Below are 25,890 nucleotides of genomic sequence, written 5' to 3' on the forward strand. Positions count from 1 at the left end.
ATCAGCTGACTAAATAATACAAAAATTGAAAAGTCCTTTCTCTAAAAATATACCAATTCTACCATAAAAAAAGAAAAATAATAAAGGATCTCAAGGTACTGCATATTACTATGAATCCATGCAGCTGAAGGTACCTCCAGAGCTGGCCATGATTCTTAAGACACACCGTCAGCTGTACCACTGTTTCACAAACCAACTTAGCTTGCCACCCAGCCTGAATATTAAATCTGCCAATCCCATGTAAAGATTCATTCAAAATAAAATGGAAAAACTGCGTACAAAAAAAGTCTTGCTTATTGACTGCCCTTGCTAAGAGTGGCCGCAACATTTCAGCTTTTCATGAGATTAAAGGCTTGCCGTCTTAACAAATGGAGGGGAAAAGGTGGATGCAAACCAGCTACTGCACTACATTTCAGTTCCACAGTCTGTTACAATGTGTGCATAACTATTTTGTGTATGAAAATTGTGCAGAAATGGCTAAACTTATTATACTGGGGTGTCTGCATTGTTTTAGATATATAAAATCACTGAGGTTTATGAGCTTGTTTTAGTGCATTCACTACTAATCACAGATCTACTTATTTCACTTTGTGTATTACTATTAGCAGCTGATGACAGTATTTTTCCTGTTGTTGCAGCTGAGACATGTTTGATTAGCCCATAGATATAAAATGTTTTAATACAGTGAACTGTTAAATGTTAAGGATTTGCTGCTTGTTATATGTAATCATGTTTCTTATTTTCAATTACAGGAGAGCTCACACATTAACTGTCCTATTTATTCTTACCTGTGCTCTTGGGTATGTAAGTCTGTTTGAAGAAATCCCTCAAGATACTGCTTATAACACTAAAAGGTAAATGCTTATTTCTTAATTTTATGCTAACACTTAAACTTCAACTTTGATATGAAACATTTTTTTCTTTAGTATCATTGAAATTGCAGTCTGATTTGTTTTGGTAAGGCAACGTTTGGTGCTGGAAGTTGCTTGTGTGCTTACATTATTTTAAAATAAATTTTGAAAGCAGTATTCAGCAGCAAGTAGATGCATAATTTTACTGGTGCCTATCTTATTTTAGTGCTCTGTTTCAAAGTGTTGGTTCATTTATGTCTGTTTGCTGTGTTAAAATTTAGTTGGCAGTAAATTCAAGTTGAATGTGGAATGAAATTACACGAGTGTGTTAGTATGGAAAACAGTACAGGGTATTAACCCCCCCCCAAAAAAAAAAAAAGGTATTGAAATCCATATTCATAGCCCTAATCTGGTTCCTTATCTTCATTACAGTGTTATGGAGATGTAAATGATTCTCTTAGTGGAAGTGGCCCAGGCAGTTTTCTCTTAACTAAAATAAAAAAGAAATTACAAAAGTTATTAGTATTTTTTGGAAGATGAGCTAATTTTGAATATTGATAAAAACAAAAATGTACACATACTGAAACACCAGGCTGTAACTTTAATAAATGGTTAGTGCTTTCACAGGTAACCTCAACCAGCTTTTTCAGACCAAAGTCAATTTATGTTAATCCCATAAGCTTATAACATTTTCACACAAGGGCAGACAATAAAAGCATTGCCTGCGTTTTTATAGGTGTTGCAAAGTATCCATTTTTGCTCCTATATTGACAGCAATGGTCAAGTTTTATACCCAGTGACTGGGAGGAAGTTTATAGTTAACATGGCAGCTACATTCAACACAGAATACATTATTTACTTAGCTTACTGTGTTGTTTGAAAATCGTTTTACATTAGGAAAACAGACATTTAAGAGACAAGATCAGGGAACATAACATCCGGATATGTAATAATATTAATGGTCTGGAGAAATAGGTTATGAATACCATGGCTGAGCATTGCTTCAAATTTATGGTCATGGAAGTTAGTAAAGTAGGACAGAGAATGGGGGGCTTTCATAACTCCTTATACTTTGTTTAAATCTGTAGGACACAGCTGAAGTAGGCTTTTTCTTATAATATTGCTAATTGTGTGGTGCATGTATGCAGCATTTAGTTGCAGTACCTCATTCTGGTTATTTTGATTTAGTGACTAACCCTAATTGCCTCATTATCCCTCTTCATTAGAGTGTCAGCTGTGGTTGCAGTGTTTTTAATTCTAGACGTTCTTGAAACAACACTTTGAAATTTTGCTTTAGAAGTATCTGATTAAAATGTTCATAACTACCTAACTGTAGTAATTAGAGATGATATTATTTTTGAATAGGAGCAAATCTGAGTAAAAAAAAATATTTATAGAGTTCCCAGCCAGGAAAAAGGCAACAGGAGATCAGTCAATAGTGAGGTGAATCCACAGAAATGAGTTATTTTTTTAAATGTCTTAGTTGAATGTCATTAAATATTCAGAAGCAGAGGTACAGTTTTTGAAAAACAGTGATACAGCTTGAGACATGGCGAATTGAAGAACATAATTGTATTTTAAAATTGCATTGACAGTATATTAAACTAAATGCATTCAGAAGAATTGAAGAGTAGAGGCCTTTCCTCATGTTTTTAATGACAAAATTTAATGCTATAGAGAAATTGTTTAATTTGTATTAGACTCCTTGAATTTAGCATTTCAAAAGGTAGCACTTAGTTGACATGGTGACTGCTGCAACTTGTAGACTAATCCGCGTACAGTAAAAAAATAAAAAACAAAACTGAATATGGAGTGTAAAACTCAAAGCAGAGAATATTCGGAATTTTAAGTGTGAAATGTATTCCACAAATGTACTCATGTACATAAAAATAAACTCTAATTCTGTCTCTGAGATCAACCCCAGATGGTTATTCCTGGTGGGTTATTCATGGGAGATGTATGCTGCGCTCAACAAAGGGGCTGACTACTTGCCTTTAAATCTTTTAAATATTGGAATGAGGCGCTCCTTAAGTAGTCTATAGCTGACCGCAGAGAGTCCGTTTTTCTTACCCTTTCTTTAAAAGCTGATATTCGTAATAGCAGCAACATCTCTGGTTAAAAATAAATAAATAAGTCTTTGAATTGGTCACAGGTTGTATAAACACATTGATCTGAAGTATTCTATAACATGCCTAACATATAGGCTCTATTCAGTGGATTCAGCACCTCTTTAGACCTACAATTAGTCATCCTAAGAATGTCGCTAACACATAGCACCTTCTCGCTAAATTTGATTGTTGCATTTAAAGTTGCGTATTACCTGTTGCTCTCAGATTTCTCCCTTTTTGTTCTGTTGGAAGACTTTGATTATTTTTTGCATACAGGTAGTAGTCATTTCCCTTACCAAATTGTAAAACTGTGTGCTTACTGGCATTAAACCTGGCTTAATCTTGTATAAATTTAGTAAAACATTGGTTAAGAAAGCCACATTGTCATAAATTAACAGTTTAATTTGTGTACGTTTATTGTAGGCTGCAGTGGTAGGCTGAGTGCCACAGCCAAACATAAGACCTTGGATACTCTGGTGCATTTCCTTACAGTGATTAATTGCATTATTAATCAGGCTCCTAAATCACCGCTAGAATCCAAAGAGGGCATTTGTGTGAGCTTCCCCTTTTACTTTTTGAAATGTGTAGTGACATATTCCATTGAGGTTCCAAGCTTTATACCCACGTCTGTTTTTGCATCTTCTCCTGTGGAGGTAGTTCTAGTTTTCTGTCTCCTAGTAAATAGGTTCATAGGTTGGTACTAGGCTGTCGGCCCTAGGGCCTATACAAGCCCAGCCAAACAATTCCCCAGATATTTCCTCCTACAATATTTACTTCCCTGGATCCCTGTCCAGCAGGGCGACTGACATGATCTCCGGGGTGAATTTCTTAGCTCCCATCCAATCGTCAAGGTTCCTTTTGAAGAGGGCCAAGGAGGCGCTCTGCTTGACATGTATGGGCAGTTTATTCCGGAGACTGGGGAGTCTCTGGGTTAGGAAACTATCCCTCCAGCATGTTATGTTCATTGTGGTGACCTAGTTTAGATCCCTGGAGTGTATGGCTGTGAAGGATTGGTATTTCTTTAAGTGTAGCATGTCCAACAGCTCAGGGTTTGACATGGCCCTGTATGTTAAGCAGAGATCGCCTCTGAGTAGACGATATGTCACAGAGTATAGCTGGAGGTTTTTTAGACGGTCCGCATAGGGCATTTGCTTTAGGCCTGTGATTCTTTTAGTGAGGTATTTCTGTGGCCTTTCCAGCTGTTGTAGATGTTTTGAGGTACATACCAAATGGGGAGTTGTACTCTATAATGGGTCTAATGGGGGATGAGTACAGTGGGAAAATGACCTCCTTTTTTCTGGATGAAAAGCCCTTTGTGATGAGGTGTGCCACACAGAAGGATTTCCTGACTGTTGGGGTGATGTGGTTATCGAAGGTGAGACCACTGTCCACCTGTGTCCCTGTTTCTCATCACACTTTCGGTGTTTAGTGTACTGCCACCTGTGTGGTAATTCATGGGTACATGGATTTTCCATAGGGGATAACTATACATTTCTTGGCATTAAGCTTGAGCCCATGGCTCTGGCACCAAGCATCTGTTTCTGTAAGGCCCTTTTGTAGAATATCTGCATAATTTGGGGATTCAGTAATGGCTTCCAGTTTGCAGTCATCTGCGAACTTGGTTAGCCAGAGTCCCTTAGTGTTGGCCTGTACTTCAGAGAAGTAGATGCCAAACAAGAGCGATCCCAGGACTGAACCCTGAGGTACTCCACTTGTCTGGACCTGGATTTGGAGTCTGCTACTTTTACAGTCTGGGCTCTGTCAGTAAGCCAGCTGGCAACCCATCGAGTGACGTAGGGATTTATGCCCAGCTTAGTAAGTTTATCTATGATTCTAGAGTGTGGGGTGGTGTCGAAGGCCTTGGCGAGGTCCAGATAAGCTGTGAGGGCCGCCTTACCCTCGTCCCCAGCTCTGAAGACTGATCCGAAGAAGTCAGTCAGGTTCAGGAGACAAGATCGGCCCTTCACGAACCCAAACTGGGTGGGGTCCAGTGTTTGAAGGTTGCCAATGTCTTTGTTTATAAGTTCCATGATAATGCGTTCCATGCCCTTGCAGATCAGGCTCGTCAGACTGATGGGACGGTAGTTCCCGAGGTCCAAGATGGCTCTCTCCCTTGTGGAGTGGGATAACTGCAGCTGTGCGCCACTCTTTGGGCACGAATCCTGAGGTGAGGCTATGATTAAACATGACACTTGGGTGAGGTGCCACTTCATTTTGTAGTTCATGTAATGCACAGCCCGGGATGTCACCTGGTCCCATGGATGCTGTATTTTTAGCTTTGGAGAGTGCAGTTTCTACCTGTGTGGCCGTGATTACCGGAATTTGGCAATCTTTTAATATTGAAATGGGCCCTTTAGGGGGTGAGAGGAGGGGTGAAGTTGGCACTAAATCGATCTTCCAGGATATTGGCAATATCCTTGGGATCATTATATTTAATGCCATTCTGTTGAAGCTCAGAGCAGATCTGAGCATTGCCATTTAGATTCTTGACATAACTATAGAATGCCTTGTGGTTGTCTTTGTAATCTTTGGCAATTTTATTTTCGTAACTAGCTCTGGAGGATTTTATGAGTGATCTCAGCTTCTTACTGAGGCTGGTAAGGGAGTTTTTTGCATCCTGGGATTTTCCTCTTTTCTGCAACATTTTTTTCCTTCTGTTGTATAGTTTGTTTATGGCAGGGGACCACCAGATTGGCTTCCTTTTTTTGTAGGAGAGCATCTTGGTTCTATTTCAGATGGCACGATTCTTGCACAAGTGGATGTGCTCGTACAGTGCATTAGTGTAGGATTCGGCAGTCGAACTTTCAGCTCCCATCTGCATGGGTGCCTTGACGTTTGTCACTTTTGACTTAAGTAGCATGAAGTTGGCTTTAGAGAAGCTTTTTTACAGAGGTTTCCTTACTGGGGGGTGGGGGTGGAATGTGGATGCCAAGGGTGATTTGCTTATGGTCAGACCTCATCAATGAGGGGGTGACCACTGGTGTGGAGCATCTGTCTCCCATGTTGGTAATGACCAGGTCTAGGATATTGGAGCCCCTGGTGGGACAGTGGATTAGTTGATCCAGGGTGTTGAAATTTATGAATTCCAAGAATCATTGGGAAAAATTGTTGGTACCCAAGTAGTTTTCCCAGTTAATGGCAGGGTAGTTGAAATCGCCCAGTATTATGTTGCTTGGTTGTATCTTAATATTTTCCAGTATGTAGTGAGAATCTTGGGGCATGGTGAGGGATCTCTAGCAAGCTACAGTTTGGATTGTAGTCTTTCCTAGTGTTAGTTGCACCCGGAGAATTTCAGATGCATTGTGTTGGGCAACTAGCCTGGAGGTGCGAATTACCTTGGTGAATATAGACACTCCACCTTTAGTGTTTCCATCTTGGTTTGGTGGCCGAAAAGTTTGTTAAGAGTTGTAGCCTGGTATTGCAGGGATGCTCCCTGGAGTGTTGAACCAGGTCTCAGTTACTGCACAGATATCGCTGTTCTCCATTTTTAAGAGTGCCTCGAGAGCGTGCATTTTGAGGTTTAAACTTCTAGCGTCGAGTAGCATTACCTTCAGATTTTGCATGCTTGTATCTGTTATGGTGGTGGTTTTGTCCTTTGAACCTTGCCTAAAAAAGGCACTATAGGGGTGGCAAGAGCTTTAGCCTGTAACTTGAATCCCAGGGATGACAGGTGCAGACCATCTCTGGCAAAGCATCATGGTTTGTCGATCTTGTCATCCGAGGCAGACAGATACTGGATTCCCTTTGAATGACACCAGAAGCTTAGCCAATTGTTGAAGTCAAGCATTTTGTCCTTATACTGTGGTATCATTCTGGGCAAAGGCAGGATGCTACTCAGGGCTAGGGTCATACCTGCCTGGACCACAGGATCCGAGAGCTCTTCCATGTCTCTTTTCATGTAGTCCAGGGAGGTACGTCTCAAGTCATTCACTCCAACATGGACAATGACAGAGTCGTATTTGTACTTGTTGTGGAGTGACTTGAGTGCATGTGTAATGTGGCGGATCCTGGCACCCGACAGGCAGCTGAGTGTAATTTTCTCCTTGCTCTGCCTGGTGAGTGGGACATTAGTATGCCTGACTATAGAGTCACCTATGACTTAAGTGTTGGGTACGTTGTCTTGCCTTAGGGGCTGTTTGTTGTTGGGTGGCACACTGGTGTTGTGAGCAATGTGCCACTTTGGCTGTGACTGGTGTTTGCGTTTCAGCTTCAGAGGTCCTTGTTGCTTGGGCAGGTTAATGTTAAGGGCCTCCACATATGTGGGTTTAGTGTTACTATGTATGGGTGTTGATGGTGTGGGTTTTGAAGGGCTATGTGTTGCTTGAGGTGTAGTGCAGGTGTTAACCTTTTCCTCCTGACTGTCTAGCACAATCTTGGCTGGAGAGAGCTTTGCTTCCAGTTTGGCTGTGTAAGTGCATCTCTCCCAGATTATAGTGTTGGGTGGTAGAAGGAGAGGTTTGTCTGTGTACATGAGGCACTTGCTGCATTGCCCCAGTATGCCCAGATTCACCAGGTGGACAGGAGAAGTCACTGGAAGCTGACCCTTGGACATGCCTGTTTATGTGCTTGTTTTGTAAAGTACAAGAGCTTTTTTCCCTTACCTTTGCAAGGTACTTGGCAATTGTAGGCTGTTTAGTGCCTACAATTAATTTGTCCTTATTAACAAGGAGAGTTGAGTGCTTTCTTTTCAGTTTAAGGCTTCCTAGTGCTTTCCAGCAGGTTCTAGAGCAAGTGCAAATCACAGGGGTTTAGGTTTTAGTGCTACTACTGAGAAACCGGCTAGTTCTAAGGGAAAATTTGAAGAGCAGACTTTCTGGTACCTAGAATAGTTTAGCTGTATCCCCGCTGTGCTGCACGATGCGGAAAATGCGCAAACACACTAATTTTTAAGCCAAAAAGTCGAAAGGGATAGAAATCAGCCCAAAATAGCTAATAAAATTGCAATTTCAAAGCTGGAAACCACTTCTCTAGTGTTAGATAGGCAGTACAATGCTCACCACTCCCACTGGTAAGCAGTAGGACTTCCCTCTACCACAGTAAGGTCTGGATAGCTCTGAACACAGAAAATAAAGTCCTGAAACCAGCAAAGCCTAGGGTCTGGACTATACTAGCTAGGAAAGGCAGGAAACGAGCAAACAAGATAGTATATTTTGTTTTGTTTTGGGTGGGTTAAAACAGGCTAAAGAATGCAATAATACAGTAAATAAACACAGAAAAGGCTAATGTACTTGAGTGTGTAGCCCTAAACAGTAAATGCAATTAAAACTCTACAAAATGAGCAATTTAAAACTTTTTGAATGAAGCAAGGCAAGTGCACAACTGAAAAACGATTTAAGAGGCAGTAATACAGTAGAATAAGTAGCTAGTCTACATATACAGAAAAGTCTGTATATACAGAAAAGCAGCTAAAACACACTAAAACAATTCAGATGCAGTGCAACCTAGGGCACTTGAGTTGTAGCAGTATTAAGGCAAATACCGTTTTAATAAATGCACAGAAATATAGACTACATTTCCAAAATGTTTGAGAAGCACAGTCGGAACACAAGGAGATTCAGGCTATTTTTTTTTTTGTAAGAAAGGGAGAAAGGAGGAACAGAAGGAAAGAACCTAAGTGGGTTGGTCTTCTCAGATGTTCTCTCCGTATTGGGTAGAATGAGCTAATGATACTAGACTTGGGGGAGTGTCCCAGATCACATTTACAGTAGGGGCGGGCAAAGCCACCAAGTATAACAGCAAGACAACAACAGGGAGGGAGGATGGAGAACAATACTAAAGCTAGTAGCCTACACTCTTTTAGACAGGAAACACTACATAATGTTTATCACAGCAGTGAGCCACAAAATGAAAGTTTTCAAACAGATAAAAGAGCAAGGAGACTCTACAGAATGCTTTTAACTGAAAACAAATCAGTTATATGATACACTCCTTAGCAGGAAATCAGAACAAACAAATAGCTGCTTAACAAGTACAGAAAATAGCAATAAAATACAGTAAAAAGTATGCAGCAAAGCAGTAAGAAGTGCTATATGTAAACTGCTAGAAGCAATAACCAGTATAAATAAGCCAAGAAAAACAGGATACTTATTGTTATATATCTCAGATCAGAGTTGCAGTCAGTGCTGGTTCTCCACTCAGCTCCGTGTGTATAGCAATGTCTTTCTTGCCAAGATAAAAAGACTGAAAAGTGCTCACTCATATTTTTTTCCATTCTGTTTATGCCAGTTTATCATTTTCTGAAGAATTCAGTGGTGCTCTTTCTGGATAGTTACTGTAGTAAAGAATAGTCTGCCATATTTCTAAATCTTTGCTCTTTTGAAGTTGGTTACATGTGAGTTTTTTCTCTATTTGCATTCAGCATTACTGTATTAACTTTGTTTAAATGCTTCGTCCAAACTCACACTGATACAAATCATTCATGTCTTAAACACTTCTGGTAGGCTACAGTATTACGATGTATTGATTCATCTACCTAAAACTCCTTAAGCACACTTTCTATCGCTTGGGCTGAACTGATGTGGAAATAATTTTCTGTGTGTAAAAATAATTTAATTTTGAAGATGTCTCCATATGAAAACTTGACCTACAGGTATATTTAGAAAGGATCCAGAGCTTGTCCCTTTGCTTTCTAGCAGGCAGATCTTGAGGTCCTTTTCCAGAGCTCCCCTCAAGACACTGCATATGTAACCATGTTGCTGTAATTTAAATTTGTCATATATTTAAATTTTGACCAGATGTTTCTAGAGGGCACAAGGTGTACAGTCTATTATGCTGTTTTACACAGGTTTATCCAGTCCACTTTAGTTTACAAGATGTATTAGTTGTTTGCATCTAATTAAATGATTTTGGAACACAAATTTATCATTAAGTTGCTCTCATGTGAATAATTCTTTATCCAAAAAAAGCTGTTTCCGGTACTCATGACTTTGTATTTTTGTCATCCAGTCTTCAGTCTTTTTGCCTCCCTAAGTTCTACTGAAAGCCTTGTTGATTTTACTTCCTCGAACCAGTTCAACTTTATTCAGTCCATGAGCCCACTTCATGGTTTCCATTAGGCAAGGAAAGCTGCAAGTTGCCTTTCCCTACTGGCTCTAGGTTAAGAAAGCCAGCCAAAAATGTTCTTGTGCCTAGTTAAGTCAGCAGCCATTGGTCTGTTCTGTAGATCTCTGACCATCTTGTCTGTAAATTTTAAATAACTTAACTAGATCTGCAGTGCAGTTTTTAAATGATAGGCTTCCAAATTTGCCTTATCAGAAATGGAGTGGTTTTCTGCAAAGGGGCTGAGTTTGCCATTCCATAATAAATTAGTTCCTGATTTAAGTATATAAAAATAAAATAAATTGAAAGTAGTACCAAGAGAAGGGAGTGAGTTATGCATAGAATACTTTTAAGTATGAAATTTAATGGATTCTTCCAGTGGGCAGAAAGAAGTGTTTTTTTTTTTTCTTTCTTAGTTGTACGAAACAGCATAATTCGCATATTCCACTGAGGTCCTGGACTCTGAACCTAGTATATTAATTACTCATGCTTTCATGAATATTGATTATTCTCCTTTATACTTAAGAGTATTTGTCTAGTTAAACTGTATTGCTTCAGTTTTGATTTACTAACCAGATATTAGTGTACCAAACCTTTCTGACTAGTGCAGTAAGACTTTTAGGTAATTGTTAGGATACCCCAGATAAACTTGCAGATTGTTGCCTGAAAGTGAAATTGTGGACTCTACACCCTTGAATATGTGATGCTCTTACTCTGGTACCCTTCTAACATTTCTGCAGGTAGAGAGCAAATGAGTGGAAATATTGGCATCCCTGTATTATGCCTCATTTTACTGCCAACTTCTACATCATCTCACCCGTATTTTAACCCTTCCTTAAGCTCCTTTGTCTTCCTAAAGAAATTTAATATGAATGTTGATTTATAAAACCATCTGAAAAAAAAATACTCTAGAGTATAATATGCATTGTCTGTATTTAAACTAGATATCAACAAGGGAGATACCCAGTCCTACTTCAGTTAAATTTAGCATTAATCATTAATGTCTTAACATAACTGAATGCTTGTCTGACTAGTACATATGCATAATGATGTGGATCAAGCGGTAGAGACAACCTTCCAAGCCGCAAAGCCCAAACAGTTATAAAAACTTATGGTTTATAACTGAAATATGTTATAGGGCACTAACAGCAAAAAAGCTTCATCCCAAGTAACAAGGTCATGGAGGTTATGGCTTTCTTGCAAATAGCTGGAACACCTCTCATTTGAAGAAAGTGGTCAGCTTTTCATCAGGATGATCAACTCCATGAGCAGTCTGTCTGGTCCTGTCTTTGCCTGTGTTTAAGGATTCAAGAGCTGTCTTCTGTGTCTGTCCTTGTTTGTTAGAATGGCAATAAAAATATCTGCTTAGACAGTCTTTACTATATCCTTTAACTAGGGCTCTATTATGAGAGTTTGCTTGTCTATATAACAGGATTTCATAAGAAATTGTCACTCTTAGTCACTGATCTTTTGAGTGCCGGTGATGTAATCCTGGCAGCAGGAACCTACACAATACACGAGAGTTGTCAGAATAGTTTGTCTTTTGTGAACACTTACGTCTGTTCTGCTTAATAATGAAGCAGAATATACTATGTTTCTTAGCTTTCTATTGCCCCAGGGGGATGCTTTCTTAAAATGGTTGTAGAGGTAATGTACATTACTGTTTCTGTATCTCTTCCCAGGTTTTCTACTTTTAAATTAGCAATTAAGTGTTTAAATCAGGTCCATTGGTTCCTCAATGCCCAAACAAATTTCTTTCCAGCTAAGAGTGTTCTTCTGGAGCCAGTCCTTGTAAAGTTTCTTCTGCAATTTGATATCTGAGATGTACACAATGAAGTGGCTAAAATTGATGGGTGCAGAGACAATGTGTTGAAAGTGATTGACCACTGCTATTGTTTGATCATTTTAATGTACGGATTTGGCGTGGCAGGTCTCATATGAGTTTGAGTGAAACAAATTGAAATGCATTTGTGCGCTTCTTTTTAATCACAATGAGGCATCTGATGTGTACTGTCAGTAAGCTGGCTGTAGTTGAATAAAAAGGCAGTTTACAGATGTGATTGACACCTTCTGTTTTATGACAGATAAACAGTCAATGGATTTGGCATAACAGGGGCAGTGTAATAGTGTGTGTGTATAACATATCTAGGTGGGGGTTGGATTTACTGTCATCTTGACTTTATTTTGTTAAGAGTATTCCATCTTGGATTTGGTTACTTTTTGGCACCCTATTTATTAGAATGGATATAATTGATTAAGGTTGAAAAGCACTGCAACTAGTGGCCGGTAGTTTACACACCTAGTAAAAGTAGCCCAAGTTCTGACTTTCTGAATGTTAATTTATTTCACAGCATTACAAGGATAAAAAAGTGCACCAAAGTTGCATCAGGACTTCGTCTCCTTTGGACAGACGAAAGCACTTAATGTGGTTTTTATTTGCATTAAAGTGAAATCCTGATGCAGCTTTGGTGCACTTTTTTATTCTTGTATCTGTTCTTCCTTTGCTTCACACACCTATGTTTTTATTTCACATCATCCTTGTTGGACGTCTTCAGTTTTTGTTTCAGAGCAAATGTGAACCATGTATCATCACAAACATGTTGATGTGGTTGGAAATTACTAATTTTACCTGGGTTCCACTGGAGGGACCGTGCATAAACTGTAATCACCTTACAAGTAAAATTACTGTGTTACATTTATGGTTAGGATACAGGAATTGTGCAATGCAGTCTGATAGGATTAAATATGTGTAAGTATCAACATAGCAAGGCTCTGACAGGGCTGATGTTGCACAAATAAACCATTCTGTCATAAAATTGCCAGTTCTTAAAAACAGATGTGGCCATGCTGTGGTAGTTCACTTGGCCTAGTCCTTTAGCAGACAGGTGACATACTGACCGTCATATGTATCCACGCAGGCATAGGTTCATAGGTAGGTACTAGGCTATCGGCCCAGGGGCCTAATTAAGCCTAGCCAACAAGATTCCCTGGCTTACGCCACCCAAGAAAGTTATTTTCCTGTGCCCCTGTCGAGCAGAGCCACAGAAGTGATCCCCGGGGTGTATTTCCTATCAAAGTGCCATTCCCATACAGCATGGATACAGCTTGGAACCCATGCAAGAGTACTTGAAATGTTTTGTTGTGCATGGAGCACTGTGATCATGCTTAAAAAAAAAAAATTAAAAAAATGGCTAAATTGAATTCTGATTCAGAGCTGCTGTAGCTGAGACCTGACTTTAACGCTTAAAGGGATGCTTGGCAATTGTTAATCTCTCCTACGTGTTAAGGTTGGGTTAGCACTAAAAGCAAACAGCACTGACAAGTAAATAGCAGAAGGGCATGAAACAACTTTGTTTCAACTCCTGTTTCTGGCTGCTGTCTGCTAAAGTACAAAGTACTTTGGATGTCCTTCTATTCTCATGTTGCAGTATTTGTTACAGTAGGGGGGTTGCTGTTGCAGTATTTGTTACAGTAGGGGGGGTTGCTGCCTGCAGCACCGACATCCGGCCAGTATACCAAAATCTTTGGTCCAGGAGGGTACGTGTGACCTCCTCTGTCAGAGCCATAAACCGACATAGGGGATAAAAGTGACGTCTGCACGTACCCTCTTAAGAATTTTTCTGCCGCAGTGAACGTCTGATTCCTGTTTGCCAGTTTGGAATGCAGATCACTAATTCTCAGACGAATGATAAAAGCAACCGCTAAAGATTAGGTGACCGCTTCAGTCTATTGCTACAGATAATTATAAAAAAACACCAAGCAAGTGTTAAAGCACACCAGACTACAAAGCCAGTGAAAAAGATGTCACCAATCTTGTATTAAATAGTTTATTCACACTGAATAACACTCTGACTCCTCAGCACAGCCTTCCTGGAGTTACAAAATATGCCACACCATACATCCATATATATATATATATATATATATATATATATATATATATATATATGTATATATATATACCTGCTGGAGACAGTGTATTAAATTTTAAAAAATATAAAGTTTCTTTGAACAATAATTTCTTTTTCATTAACACTTCATCTGTTTCTGAAATGTTTTCCAAAATACAAGCTTTTAACAGTGAAAAGTCACTACTATGGCAAGTAAAAAAAATGTAAAGCAATAGGGCTCATAGCATTATTATTTTTTATATGTCTTAATATGTTCTTGCAACCGTAGCTTGAATATTCTTTTAGTCTCCCCTATATAAATTAAATTACAGGGGCAAGACAAAGCATATACCACTGATTTAGTTATATATGAAAAAGCAGAAGTGGAACAAAATTTTACACCATTTATTTTTTTCAAAACATTTAGTAATGTGCGGACAGACCCAACACCTTCCACAAGGGAAGGTGCCACATTCCACAACGTGTAGGCTTTATTATTCACCAGGTGAAACAAATCCATTGTCTACCACCATGTCTTTAATATTTTACTTCTTTTAAAAGAGATATTTGCAGTTCTACAAAGATTTTTTACCCCTTCCATATTAATTAAATAGGGCCAATAATATGTAATGACATCAATGATTTTCTCACTTAGGATATTATATACAGTAACAAAATAAACTTTTCTACACTCCTGCACAGTATTAAATTCTCTTTTTCTATTTAACTTATTTACTAAAGGCCTATTATGAAGTAAGCTGGTATTTATTATTTTATGAAGGGCATCTAAAATAACATTTTCATCATACCCTCTTTGTTTGAAGTTAATACATGTTTTTATTTCCTTTAAAATGTATATATGAGTGTTTTAATTGATGGTTGATTAATTAGAGGATTGTTTAATTAATTGTATTTAAGTGAATATATGTGTGTATATATATGGATGTATGGTGTGGCATATTTTGTAACTCCAGGAAGGCTGTGCCGAGACGCCAGAGTGTTATTCAGTGTGAATAAACTATTTAATACAAGATTGGTGGCATCTTTTTCGCTGGCTTTGTAGTCTGGTGTGCTACAGATAATTACCCTGTTGGGTTTTCTTTGTCTTTTGTTAATTGCCAAGATGTACATGTCCACTAGAAAGGGGAAGTGTGGTTGTGGGAGACCAGTTCATCACAAGGACGCACGTGAAAAGTGAGTATTTTGCTTAGGTGAGGCCTTCAACCATACGTCCTGCCACATTTGCAAATCCTTCATCCCTAAAACACTTCACAGCCGTCTGGCCACGTTAATGCTGTATTTAGAAAACCAAAGGCTGTGACGTCTCCTGCTCTGTATGGAAGGGCAGAATGAGTCGCCGTGGAAGAAGGCCAAGAAAATCAGGCCGGATTCCCACGCTGCGCCTCGGGCGTCTGAGCAGATTCTTGAGACTGCTGAAAGCTCGGGATCTTCTCAGACCTCTGTTTCCAAGCGAGGCTTGGGAACCTCAGTGGAAACTGGGATGGCAGAAACTTTTAAGTACGTCCGCTGAGGCTAATAAGCCATCAGACCCTGATGGCGTAGGGGAACCATGGTAGGAAGGCCCTACTCCTACACTTCCATCCACCCAGACGTCGGCACCCATTCATTCAAAACCAGCTACCCACTTGAAGAGAAAACAAAACCTAACTCATTCACTCCAGAGCAGCTCAGAAAATGCTACCTACTTCCACTATAGGAACAACAGTGCAGCCTGAGTTCATTTTCAGATAATCCATTTGTAATACCATACAGAAAACAAATGTTCATAAATCTTTAACTATAAGAGCTAGACTAAAAATGTAAATGAAAAAGTTGTTCAGCAGACACTGACCTTTCCAACAGTGTAAATGTTGACTGTGCATATCTAAGTCATTATTAAATATTTGCCAAGGAATGCTGATATTATGGATATTTTCTTACCTTTTTGGTAAAACAAATCACAATATCTCTGAGACTATACCATGCAGACCCATACAATTTGTAATTAATTTGTTTGTCTGAATATCAGCTTTAAAAGGAAACATTAACCATTACTGTGTGATGCTCCTTTACTGAGATAGTCACAGAAATATGATTAATATCATATTTCTCATACTTGGTTAGTAAAGCATAATATCTCATCACCTGTAACAGACAGAGACTACATATCAGTGTACAAGTTGTGTGGCTCAATGTCAGCTTCAAAATGATGCATTATATGTGTCATCACCATACTCCCTTACAAAGATATGGGCATAATAATGAGAAGTATTGCTAATGTATAATTTTCATAATCCTACAAGAATAAACTGTGATATCTGTATATGTGTACAGCATATAGAAACAGTTCTTTTACCATGTTGTAAGGACTAATACTGTCTTCAAAATGAGGTATTAGTTAGCACATTGACATCTTTCCTTAGCAATGTCGTTTACTAAAATATGAATTATAAAAAGCTCCAGCTATACTCTGTAGCATATCATGTACCCAGAGGCAGTCTCTGCTTAACATCCAAGGCCATGTCAAACCCAGAGCTGTTGGACATACTACACTTAAAGAAATACCAATCCCTCAGAGCCACACACTCCAGGGATCTAAACCTTATCATCACAATGAACAAAACATGCTGGAGGATAGTTTTCTGACCCAGAGACTTCCCAGAGTCTGCAATAGACTTGCCCATACATGTCAAGCAGAGCGCCTGTTTGGCCCTCTTCAAAAGGAACCCTGATGATTGGATGGGAGATGGGAAATTCACCCTGGGGATCACGTTAGTCACCCTGCTAGACAGGGGTCCAGGGAAGTAAATATTGTGGGAAGAAATATCCAGGGAATTGTTATGGCTAGGCTTGTATAGGCCTTAGGGCCGATAGCCTAGTACCAGCCTATGAAAAAAATATCAATTTTCATAACCTTAGCCCTTAAAAAACTCAGATTTCTGTACATGTGTACAGCATACAGACACAGTTCTATCATGTTGTAAGGAGTAATACTGGCTTCAAATTGAGGTCTTACTTGGCATGTTGACGTCTTCCCTAGCAGAGTTATTTACCAAAATATGAAAAAAATACGGGGGGGGGGGGAGCATGACTCCACATAGACAGAAACCAAAGTCTGTCATGTGCATTCATCAGTGTGATAAGAACTTTTAGTAATGTGAATAACAGTGGCAGCTGCTGAGAGTTGTACCTGACAATTGATAATTAATCGTTGTTATACTGTAACTACACACACTGTAAATGAGTAATGTGATTATGAATTGCAGTTCAGTGGATGTCCTTCAAGGATGCATCTGCAGTCCTAACATATGGGTTGTCCTGCCTCAGGCAGCCCTTCGGTCGGCCGGATTCCAAAGTCTGGGTCTGGCCTCGGCTGATGTCGCACTTCACCCGATGTCATAGCTGCTGTGAATTGGGTATAAAGGCATCAGCCGACGCCATTTTCCTCAGTCTTTCTTGCCGCATGGTGCCCGAAGCAGAAGCTGTTCGCAAGTGCCGGTCGGTCAGATCCAGAGATTTCTACTACCGAAGACTTCTAAAAAGCTAAGTACCCCGTTGGGGACCCTTTCTTGCCTCAGCCGATGTCAGAAAAAGTAAATAATTGTTTAACTTGTGGGAAATAAATACCTCATAAGGATTTCCATTCTTACTGCCTTCCTTGCTTAGGCCCAGAAGGCCTTGCCTGCTAAAACCCCCTCACACAGGCCTACCTCTAGTTCCCAAATGCTCAGCCTGGCTGAGGATCTCATTTCTTTGATCAGGGGATCCCAACCTCACCCAGACAGGGCCTCTCAACCCCCTCCAGAGAAGAGGCCTAGAACTGAGCCCCCGGATCCTGTTTCTACAGACTATTCCTCGGATGACTCAGATAACTCAGACCCTCTGGAAGGCCCATACTCTCCTTACGAGGATTCTGATGCAGAAGACTCCATTCCTTCTGCCTCTCCTCCTGAAGAATTTTCTTTTGGGGAAACCTTACATGCTATGAGAGAACATTTTCAATGGCAGGGCCAAGATTTTTCAGATTCAAGGAAAAGGCTAAGGACCTTTTTACATTTACCACAGCATAGGCCTTTAGCCATTCCTCCAGTACTGACAGTTGTTGATGATGCATATAATGATGCCTGTACTGCCCCTGATTCTCTCCCTCCGGCCCCTGCCAAGCCCGACAGATATCACAGGGTCCCGGATACACACTTCCATTTGTATAAGGCTCCTATCACAGATCCTGAAACCATTTCTCAGGGCCCCAAAGCTGTAGCAGCTGCCTCTGCCAAAAAACCCCCTCCCCTCTGAAAGAGAATCTAGAGCATTAGAGAGATGGGGTAAAAAAGTTTATACTTCTGCTACTCTTTCGGCCAGGGCCTTAAACTGTCAATTTCACATGATTCAGTACCAGGAATTTTTGTTAGACCAGCTAAATAAAAAACTGTCCTCTCCTGAACCTATAGACCGTAAGTCCCTTCAGGATTTGGTACATAACACTCAGCAGGTCAGTAACCATTCCTTAAAATGTGGCTGTGATGCACTGGAGGCTTCCTTTAGATCAGCTATGACTGGAACAGTGATTAGAAGGCATGCCTGGTTAAAAGAGCAATCCTTACCAGACCATGTTAAGTCAAAGCTCCTAGATGCTCCTATGGAGAAACAAAGTTTGTTTGGCTCCCCTGCACAGCAGGTGTTAAAGAAGGTGGAAGAAAAAGCAAAATCTGTCCAAACAATCAAGGATTTCTTACAGGTCCAACCTCCGAGGTTTAGTAGAAATTGGCCTTCGAACAATTGGTCCTTTCCAGACACCTCCAGAGCACAGAGAGGCAGAAATAGGCGCCCTAGAGGCAGAGGTCAATCCAGGTGTACCTACAGGGGACGTCAGTGGCAGCCTAACAACCAGAGAAGTACTGCCACAGATTCAGCTACAACCACTTCCACAGGACAGACACAATGACTTGGCTCTGATGCCGCCTACCAGGGAACAACTGGAAGCACCCTTGGGCGGAAAGCTAGCCTTATTTTCCGTAAACTGGCATTACATTACAGGAGACAAATGGATTTTACAGACAATAGACAAAGGCTACAGGTTTCACTTCCACACTCTACCAAAAAAGAGAGGAATGCCAAACCTACCACCAAGCCAAAAAACAAACGCTCTAAGACAGATCAACCAACTACTAAGGATGAGAGCTATAGAAAAGGTACCGCCTATGGAACAAGGACAAGGATTTTACTCCAGACTTTTCCTTGTACCAAGAAAAGAAAATCAATGGAGGCCTATTCTCGACCTGTCCGCTCTGAACACATATCTCATTGTTCCAAAATTCAAAATGCTGACCCTACAGCAACTTCTTCCCATGCTGGGCAAGGAGTCTTGGCTGGTGACTCTAGATCTCAAGGTGGCATACCTGCACGTCCCTATACGACCAGATTGCAGAAGGCACCTCAGATTTCTTGCAAGATCAGAGCATTATCAATTCTCAGCATTGCCCTTTGGCTTATCTACTGCGCCCAGAGTATTCACAAAATGCCTGGCATCAGTAATTGCTCATTGCAGGCTTCAGGGAATTCAGATTTACCCATACCTGGATGACTGCCTAATACAAGCGGACAACAAGACCAAATTAACAAAAGATTTGGAAAAGGTTATACAACTGCTGCAAGCCTTGGGATACACAGTCAACATGAAAAAGTCAAGGCTGGTACCATCCCAAAGGATAACATTCTTGGGTGCAGAACTGGACACATCAAATCAGATGGCATTTCTCACAGAAGAAAAACAAAAGCAACTACCACTCTATTTCATGGCATTAACAACACAGACCCAGCTTACCGCAAGGAAAGTCCTGCAAGCCATGGCATCCTGCATAATATTGACTCCGCATGCCAGGCTGCATATGAGAAAGTTGCAATGGTACCTAAGGAATGTATGGTGTCAACACAAGCACAGTCTAGAAGCCCAGATTCCAATAATTCCATGCCTGAAGCAAGAATTCCTGTGGTGAACTCAGGCCTGTCAGTCAAACAGAGGATTGCCTTTCCACAAACCTCATCCAAACCAGACCATCACCACGGACGCCTCAGACCTAGGCTGGGGGGCGCACATGGTGGACAAGTGCATACAAGGCCTATGGACACAAGACCAGCTGAATCTACACATAAAGCAAAAGGAGATGCTGGCAGTGAAACATGCAATCCAGACATTCAGACCATTTCTTCAACAAGGTCACTTGCTGATAAGGACGGACAACACCACAGTCATGTGGTACATCAACAAACAGGGAGGTACACACTCATATCCTCTATGCCGGATGGCAATGGACCTGTGGAACTTGGCCCTGAACCTCAACATTCAACTCCAGGCCGAATTCGTGCCAGGAAAAGAAAATTCACTAGCAGACACCTTAAGCAGAACTACCACGGATGCTCACGAATGGATGCTGCATCCAGATATCTTCAAAACCATTACAAAGAAATGGGGACTACCAGAAATAGACCTGTTCGCATCCCCACACAACCACCAATTGAAGAAATTCTGCACAAGAACATTCCACCCACTTGCTTGGAAGGTGGACTCCCTATCCTTTAGTTGGGAAAACCTGACAGCATATGCATTCCCACCTCTTCCTTTGATGTACAAAGTCCTACTGAAGATCAAAGAAGATCACCCGAGGATAATCCTGATAGCTCCAGATTGGCCGAGGCAGCATTGGTACCCGCTACTGAGGAGCATGTCTCGGACACACGCATGGCCTCTACCTCTATGTCCATTACTTCTAACACAGAACAACTACAAGACCCTGCATCCAAACTTGAAAACACTACAGCTAGCTGCTTGGAATATTACATAAAACAAAATAACCCAGATTTATCTCAGAGGGTTAAAGACATTATCCTGGAGGCTCGCAGACCCTCCACAAGGAAGACTTATTCAGCCAAATGGAAAAGATACCTCATTTGGAGTGCAGCAAAAGGAGAAAATGTATCATTAGCAAACATAGCTAACATCCTGGAATACTTAGCAGAACTTTTCCACAATGGCCTGTCTTACTCCTCCATTAAGATTCATGCATCAGCAATTTCAGCAGAATACAACATGGATCCTCCAGTCTTCTCTCATCCTCTACTCAGGCAGTTTCTGAGAGGAATTAAAAATGTAAAGCCTCCAAGGAAGCCACCTTTGCCTACATGGGACCTTAACTTTGTGCTGGAAAAGTTAACACTTCCCACTTTCGAACCAGCAGCAACAGCAGAATTACAGTTCTTATCTTGGAAAACTGCTTTCCTGCTTGCAATCACTTCAGCAAGAAGGGTTTCTGAGTTACAGGCATTTAATGGCAGTACAGCCCTTCCTTATCTTCCATCAGGATAGAGTGTCTTTGAGAACTAACCCTACTTTTATGCCAAAAGTGGTCTCCCGAGTATCATTAAACCAAGCAATTCACTTACCAACATTCTTCCCCAACCCACAGAACAGGGGGGAAAGACTACTACATACTTTGGATGTGCACAGGCAATTACGCTACTAAGACCAACAGAAAAACTGACCAGCTTCTGGTAGCATATGCAACAGGAATGCAAGGAAAAGCAAATTCAAAACAGACAATTTATTTTATTTTATTTTATTTATTTTTTTCTCAAAATGGATAGGAAATTGCATTAGATTTTGCTACTCTTTTCATGGAAAGACAACTCCAGAAAATATCAGGCCTCACTCCACAAGGGCTACAGCCACCACTACAGCTTTCCTACGAGGAGTGGCTACCAAAGACATTTTAGAAGCTGCTACTTGGAACTCCGTGCATACATTTGCCAAGCATTATAATCTTCCTTTATACTCCAGATCCCGAGCAGGTTTTGCGACTGCTGTTTTGCAAGGGATCTTAACTACACCATCTTTATCTTAGTGCCTCCTCCCCCAGATTGGCTATGGTATTCTACCCATATGTTAGGACTGCAGATGCATCCTTGAAGGATATAGTACAGTTTTGTACCTACCATAAATGTAGATGTCCGAGAGGTATGCATCTGCAGTCAGGATTACCCACCCTCCTTCCCCTCTGTGGTACTCCTAGGGTATTTACCCATCTTGTAGCTAGCTGGGGGAATCTATTATGGTGTATTTGTTTGTATATATGTATATACAGTTTTATATTGTTTGCTCTCTACTGTTTGGAATCATTTGCATTTATCCAAATTTAGCCTTCCTAGAGGGCACCTGGCATCTGGGGCAAGAAACACTGAGGAAAATGGGGTCGGCTGATGCCTTTATACCCAATTCACAGCAGCTATGACGTCGGGTGAAGTGCGACATCAGCCGAGGCCAGACCCAGACTTTGGAATCCGGTCGACCGAAGGGCTGCCTGAGGCAGGACAACCCATATGTTAGGACTGCAGATGCATACCTCTCGGACATCTACATTTATGGTAGGTACAAAACTGTACTTTCTGCATGCTCAGACAAAGGTGATAGTTGCTGCACATAACCTGATGAGTAGACATTCATTAGATTCCTGATGCAGGTGTAATGCAAGACTGACTCATTACCAATCTGTTAGGAAAAGACCAGACTAATCCAGTAACAGTAGTATAACACATACATTACTTAGACCTTCCTCTGACCTAAATTCTACACATGACTGACAAAGCAAGAAATATTGTCCAAAATCATTGACATTTGCCCTGTTACTTCCTTCCAGCGAAATAAGAAAATATGGCTCCAAAAATCTTGGTTTACATGGAAAAGTGGGGTCTATATTAGAACATCGAAATTTCATTATTTCGAATGTTCTAACATCGACCCCTATTCAGCGAACGCTGACAACATCGAACATTCAGAACAGCGAGTTTTTTCCTAGGGAAAAATTTCGCTGTTCCAAAACACATACACACAACACAAGCACACCAAACAAACAGCAATCCACACACATACACCCAAAATCTTGCAGCTAACCCTACACTAAACTGTACAAACACCACTAACTATCCACTTACCTTAACCTAAACCCTAAGGTCCATCACTATCGCACACTCACCTCACCCGCGCCCTAACCCTAAATCACCTAACCCACGCCCAATCGCACACTTACCTGAACCCGACCCGTAACTTTCCACCACCGCGCGGAAAATAATAAAATGACAGAAATGGACAACCAAATTCTTTCCCTAGGAAAAAAATTCTGTTATCTTTCGTTTCGCTATTTTCAACGTTCTTTGAATAGGGGTCGATGTTAAAATGTTCGAAATAATGAAATTTCTATGTTCTAATATAGACCCGGAAAACTGACAATGAGACCTTCAAAATATATTTATTACTGAGAGATAGCTTTGCTTTCATTGGGTAGGTTACAGAGATCTCAAACTCAAAGAATATATAACTTTCTTGGTGACCAGACAAACTGAGACACACAGCCTGCCAACACACAAAAGAATATACCTGGCCAGTTAGATGCGTCGGATCTCTTCCAAACAGGAATTTTGCCATTTTATAGAAAATCTCATCATGGTTTGTTGTTGTTGTTGTGTCTTTTGGCTTTTCCCTGTTAGGGGTCGCCACAGCGGAACTCCGGTCCGCTAATGATTGGTAGTTGATTTTTACGTGCCGAGTTACCAGCCCTGACGCACAACCTTCAATGAAGGTATGCCCATTCATGCATGTCTCCACGCAGAAGACGCTCTAGCTGAGAATCGAACCGGACAGCGGCTTACTGTGAGGCGACAACGCTACCGCAGCACCCCCACCGCGGGTAAAATCTCATCATGGGTAATGAGCACAAAACCTATCCAGTCTAAGCTTGTCCTCAAGCAGTAGGAAATGCCCCAATGACATTCAATTTCTTATGAAATGGAGCTCAAGATTGTACCATCTGTCTGAAAATAGGCTAGGCATACATGAGATGAAGTAAACTGTTCTAGGTCAACAGACATGCCCTTACCGTATGTAACAATCAGCTTTTCATGATCCTCTGTGTTCCACTTCAATAGAAAAAGGAAGAGGATGTAAAGCAGCTCTTCATCTGTAACGTTACTTGTGTCCCTCTACCGGTATCTGTTAGATAACGAATTACTCTCTCCCACCCATTGCACCACTACAGCTCTTCTGTTCTTCTTTTTTTAATGCAGTGCACTGAATGACCTAATATTTGATTGCTGTGCATAGGAATGCCCCAGGAAATTAATCCTTTTGGTACCAAACTAATTTATTTATTCTTTATTGAGAAGGTTAGTCCCATTAGATCAGCGGCCTCTCTTCAGGGGAGACCCGAGGTGGTATTTATACTAAGAGGGGAGACTTAGCCAGGCATAAGGGAGCTTTCCTTTTTTTCAGTAGGTACAGTGGGATCTTTTACATCCATCTATGATACCACCAAATCAAGCAGATGGTGCCTCAATGTAATGATTAATCCAAAAGATGGTTCAGTCTGGAGTGGAACACACCCCCTTATGCTGCACTGCAGTGTCAGCAATCAATCTATGTGGTATAATCTGGCCTATGCTATAGCTGCAGATATGCAGTAGTCAAGACTTAAAACGTCTTGAGGACTATGATACAAAAATCACCACCACACACACACTGTCTCTGTAGCAATAACAGAAAGTGCAGATAAAAAATAGACCATGCAGGAATAGCCAGAATAAATAAATTCTCAAACAGATGTAACAAGAAGTTAGATAACTGTATATAAGTATTCCTGCAATATGTAGCAAAAAGACCAGAGTAAAATTAGGTCATAAAATAACAATTTATGCCCATCTTTCCGAGCTATGTTTTCCTTGAAAATTATAATCTGCTGCAGCAGATAGCAGTGACATGAAGATCACTTTCTAATGACCATATAGAACAAGAAGAAAAAAATATGCTATAAATAGTATCTCAAAGTATATTTGAAAAAATGGCTTAGAAGCAGTGCTATAGCATATTCAGGAGATACTTTGGCTGACATTTATAGAGTTGTACTTTGGGGGGGGGGGGTTGCATGGTAATATCCTGTTGTGCAAAATAGAAACGGCCTAAGCAGTCAAGTATCCCATCTGTGCTTGAGAGATGTGCATGAGGCCAGATGGAAATAATATAAATGAGCTACAAGAACATAGCCTATGACATACCAAGAAGGACAAGGCATAAGTGATGCACTCCTGTGCATGACTCCCACAGGAAACTGTATGGGGTATACAGCAGAAGACATCCTGAAGACCTCTCAACTGGTATTCAGCTTTCTAACTTCAGTATTTAACGATTTGCCACTTATTTGCCACAAAACACAATTTTATGAAAAACGGAACAAAATATGAGGCAAAAATATAGACATTCTGTGAAAATCTGTAGAGTTGAAAAGCATGGTCCGTACTACACACAAAAAATAACTGTGCAGAACCATTGGACGCTGTTACTGAAATATCACATAACGTTGCAGCTGCATACCTCTCAATTGTTCAGATTTTAAAATATTTGTGCATACAATGACAGCCATTTGAGTTTCAGTGGGATAACTGTACAGCAGCAACTAAAAAAAAAAAAAATTACATAGAGAAGATGCAAGGCATTATGGGGCAACATTCTCCTGAGTGAACACACTGCCGGTACAGCTCACACGCACTTGTTCTGTGTCACTGTGTCAAGTACTAATATTTTAAGTGTCCCACTCTGCTGAGAAATTAAAATCCTGATTCATTGAGAGCTGCGAGTGCCACAGCAAAAACAGAAAGCTTTCACACTTAGCTAATGGCTGTTATAACACAGGATATTACTGGGGAATCGGCTGGGTTATTAGGAATGCAGAGGAAGCTATAACCACCCTATTAGCTAATGGGAACATTGGTATTCATGAATGTTGGGTGTCTTGTTATATTTTTCTGGGAGGGAAGTCTCAACAGTTGATAAAGGGGCAAAGCTTTTGGAGCCATGCAAGAGATGTTAGGAAATACAGCAGCAAACTGTGGGGGGGGGGGAACGGATTACATGATGAAAATGAAAGGCATTATAGGGTGACATTCTGCAGAGTGAAGACTGGT

General features: G+C 40.5%; 1 protein-coding gene across 1 annotated transcript in view; it reads left to right on the plus strand.

Moving 5' to 3' along the window:
- PTDSS2 (phosphatidylserine synthase 2) overlaps positions 1-25,890 on the plus strand; it is a 1,400,831-nt gene that overhangs the window by 368,450 nt on the left and 1,006,491 nt on the right. The window contains exon 4 of the mRNA XM_044059082.1: positions 753-854. Within this exon, the coding sequence (XP_043915017.1) occupies positions 753-854 (102 nt within the window). The remainder of the gene's footprint in view (positions 1-752; positions 855-25,890) is intronic.

This window comes from Protopterus annectens, chromosome 17.part0, assembly GCF_019279795.1.
Source record: "Protopterus annectens isolate FY-2018-M chromosome 17.part0, PAN1.0, whole genome shotgun sequence".
In the NCBI taxonomy this organism is placed as follows: Eukaryota; Metazoa; Chordata; order Ceratodontiformes; family Protopteridae; genus Protopterus; species Protopterus annectens.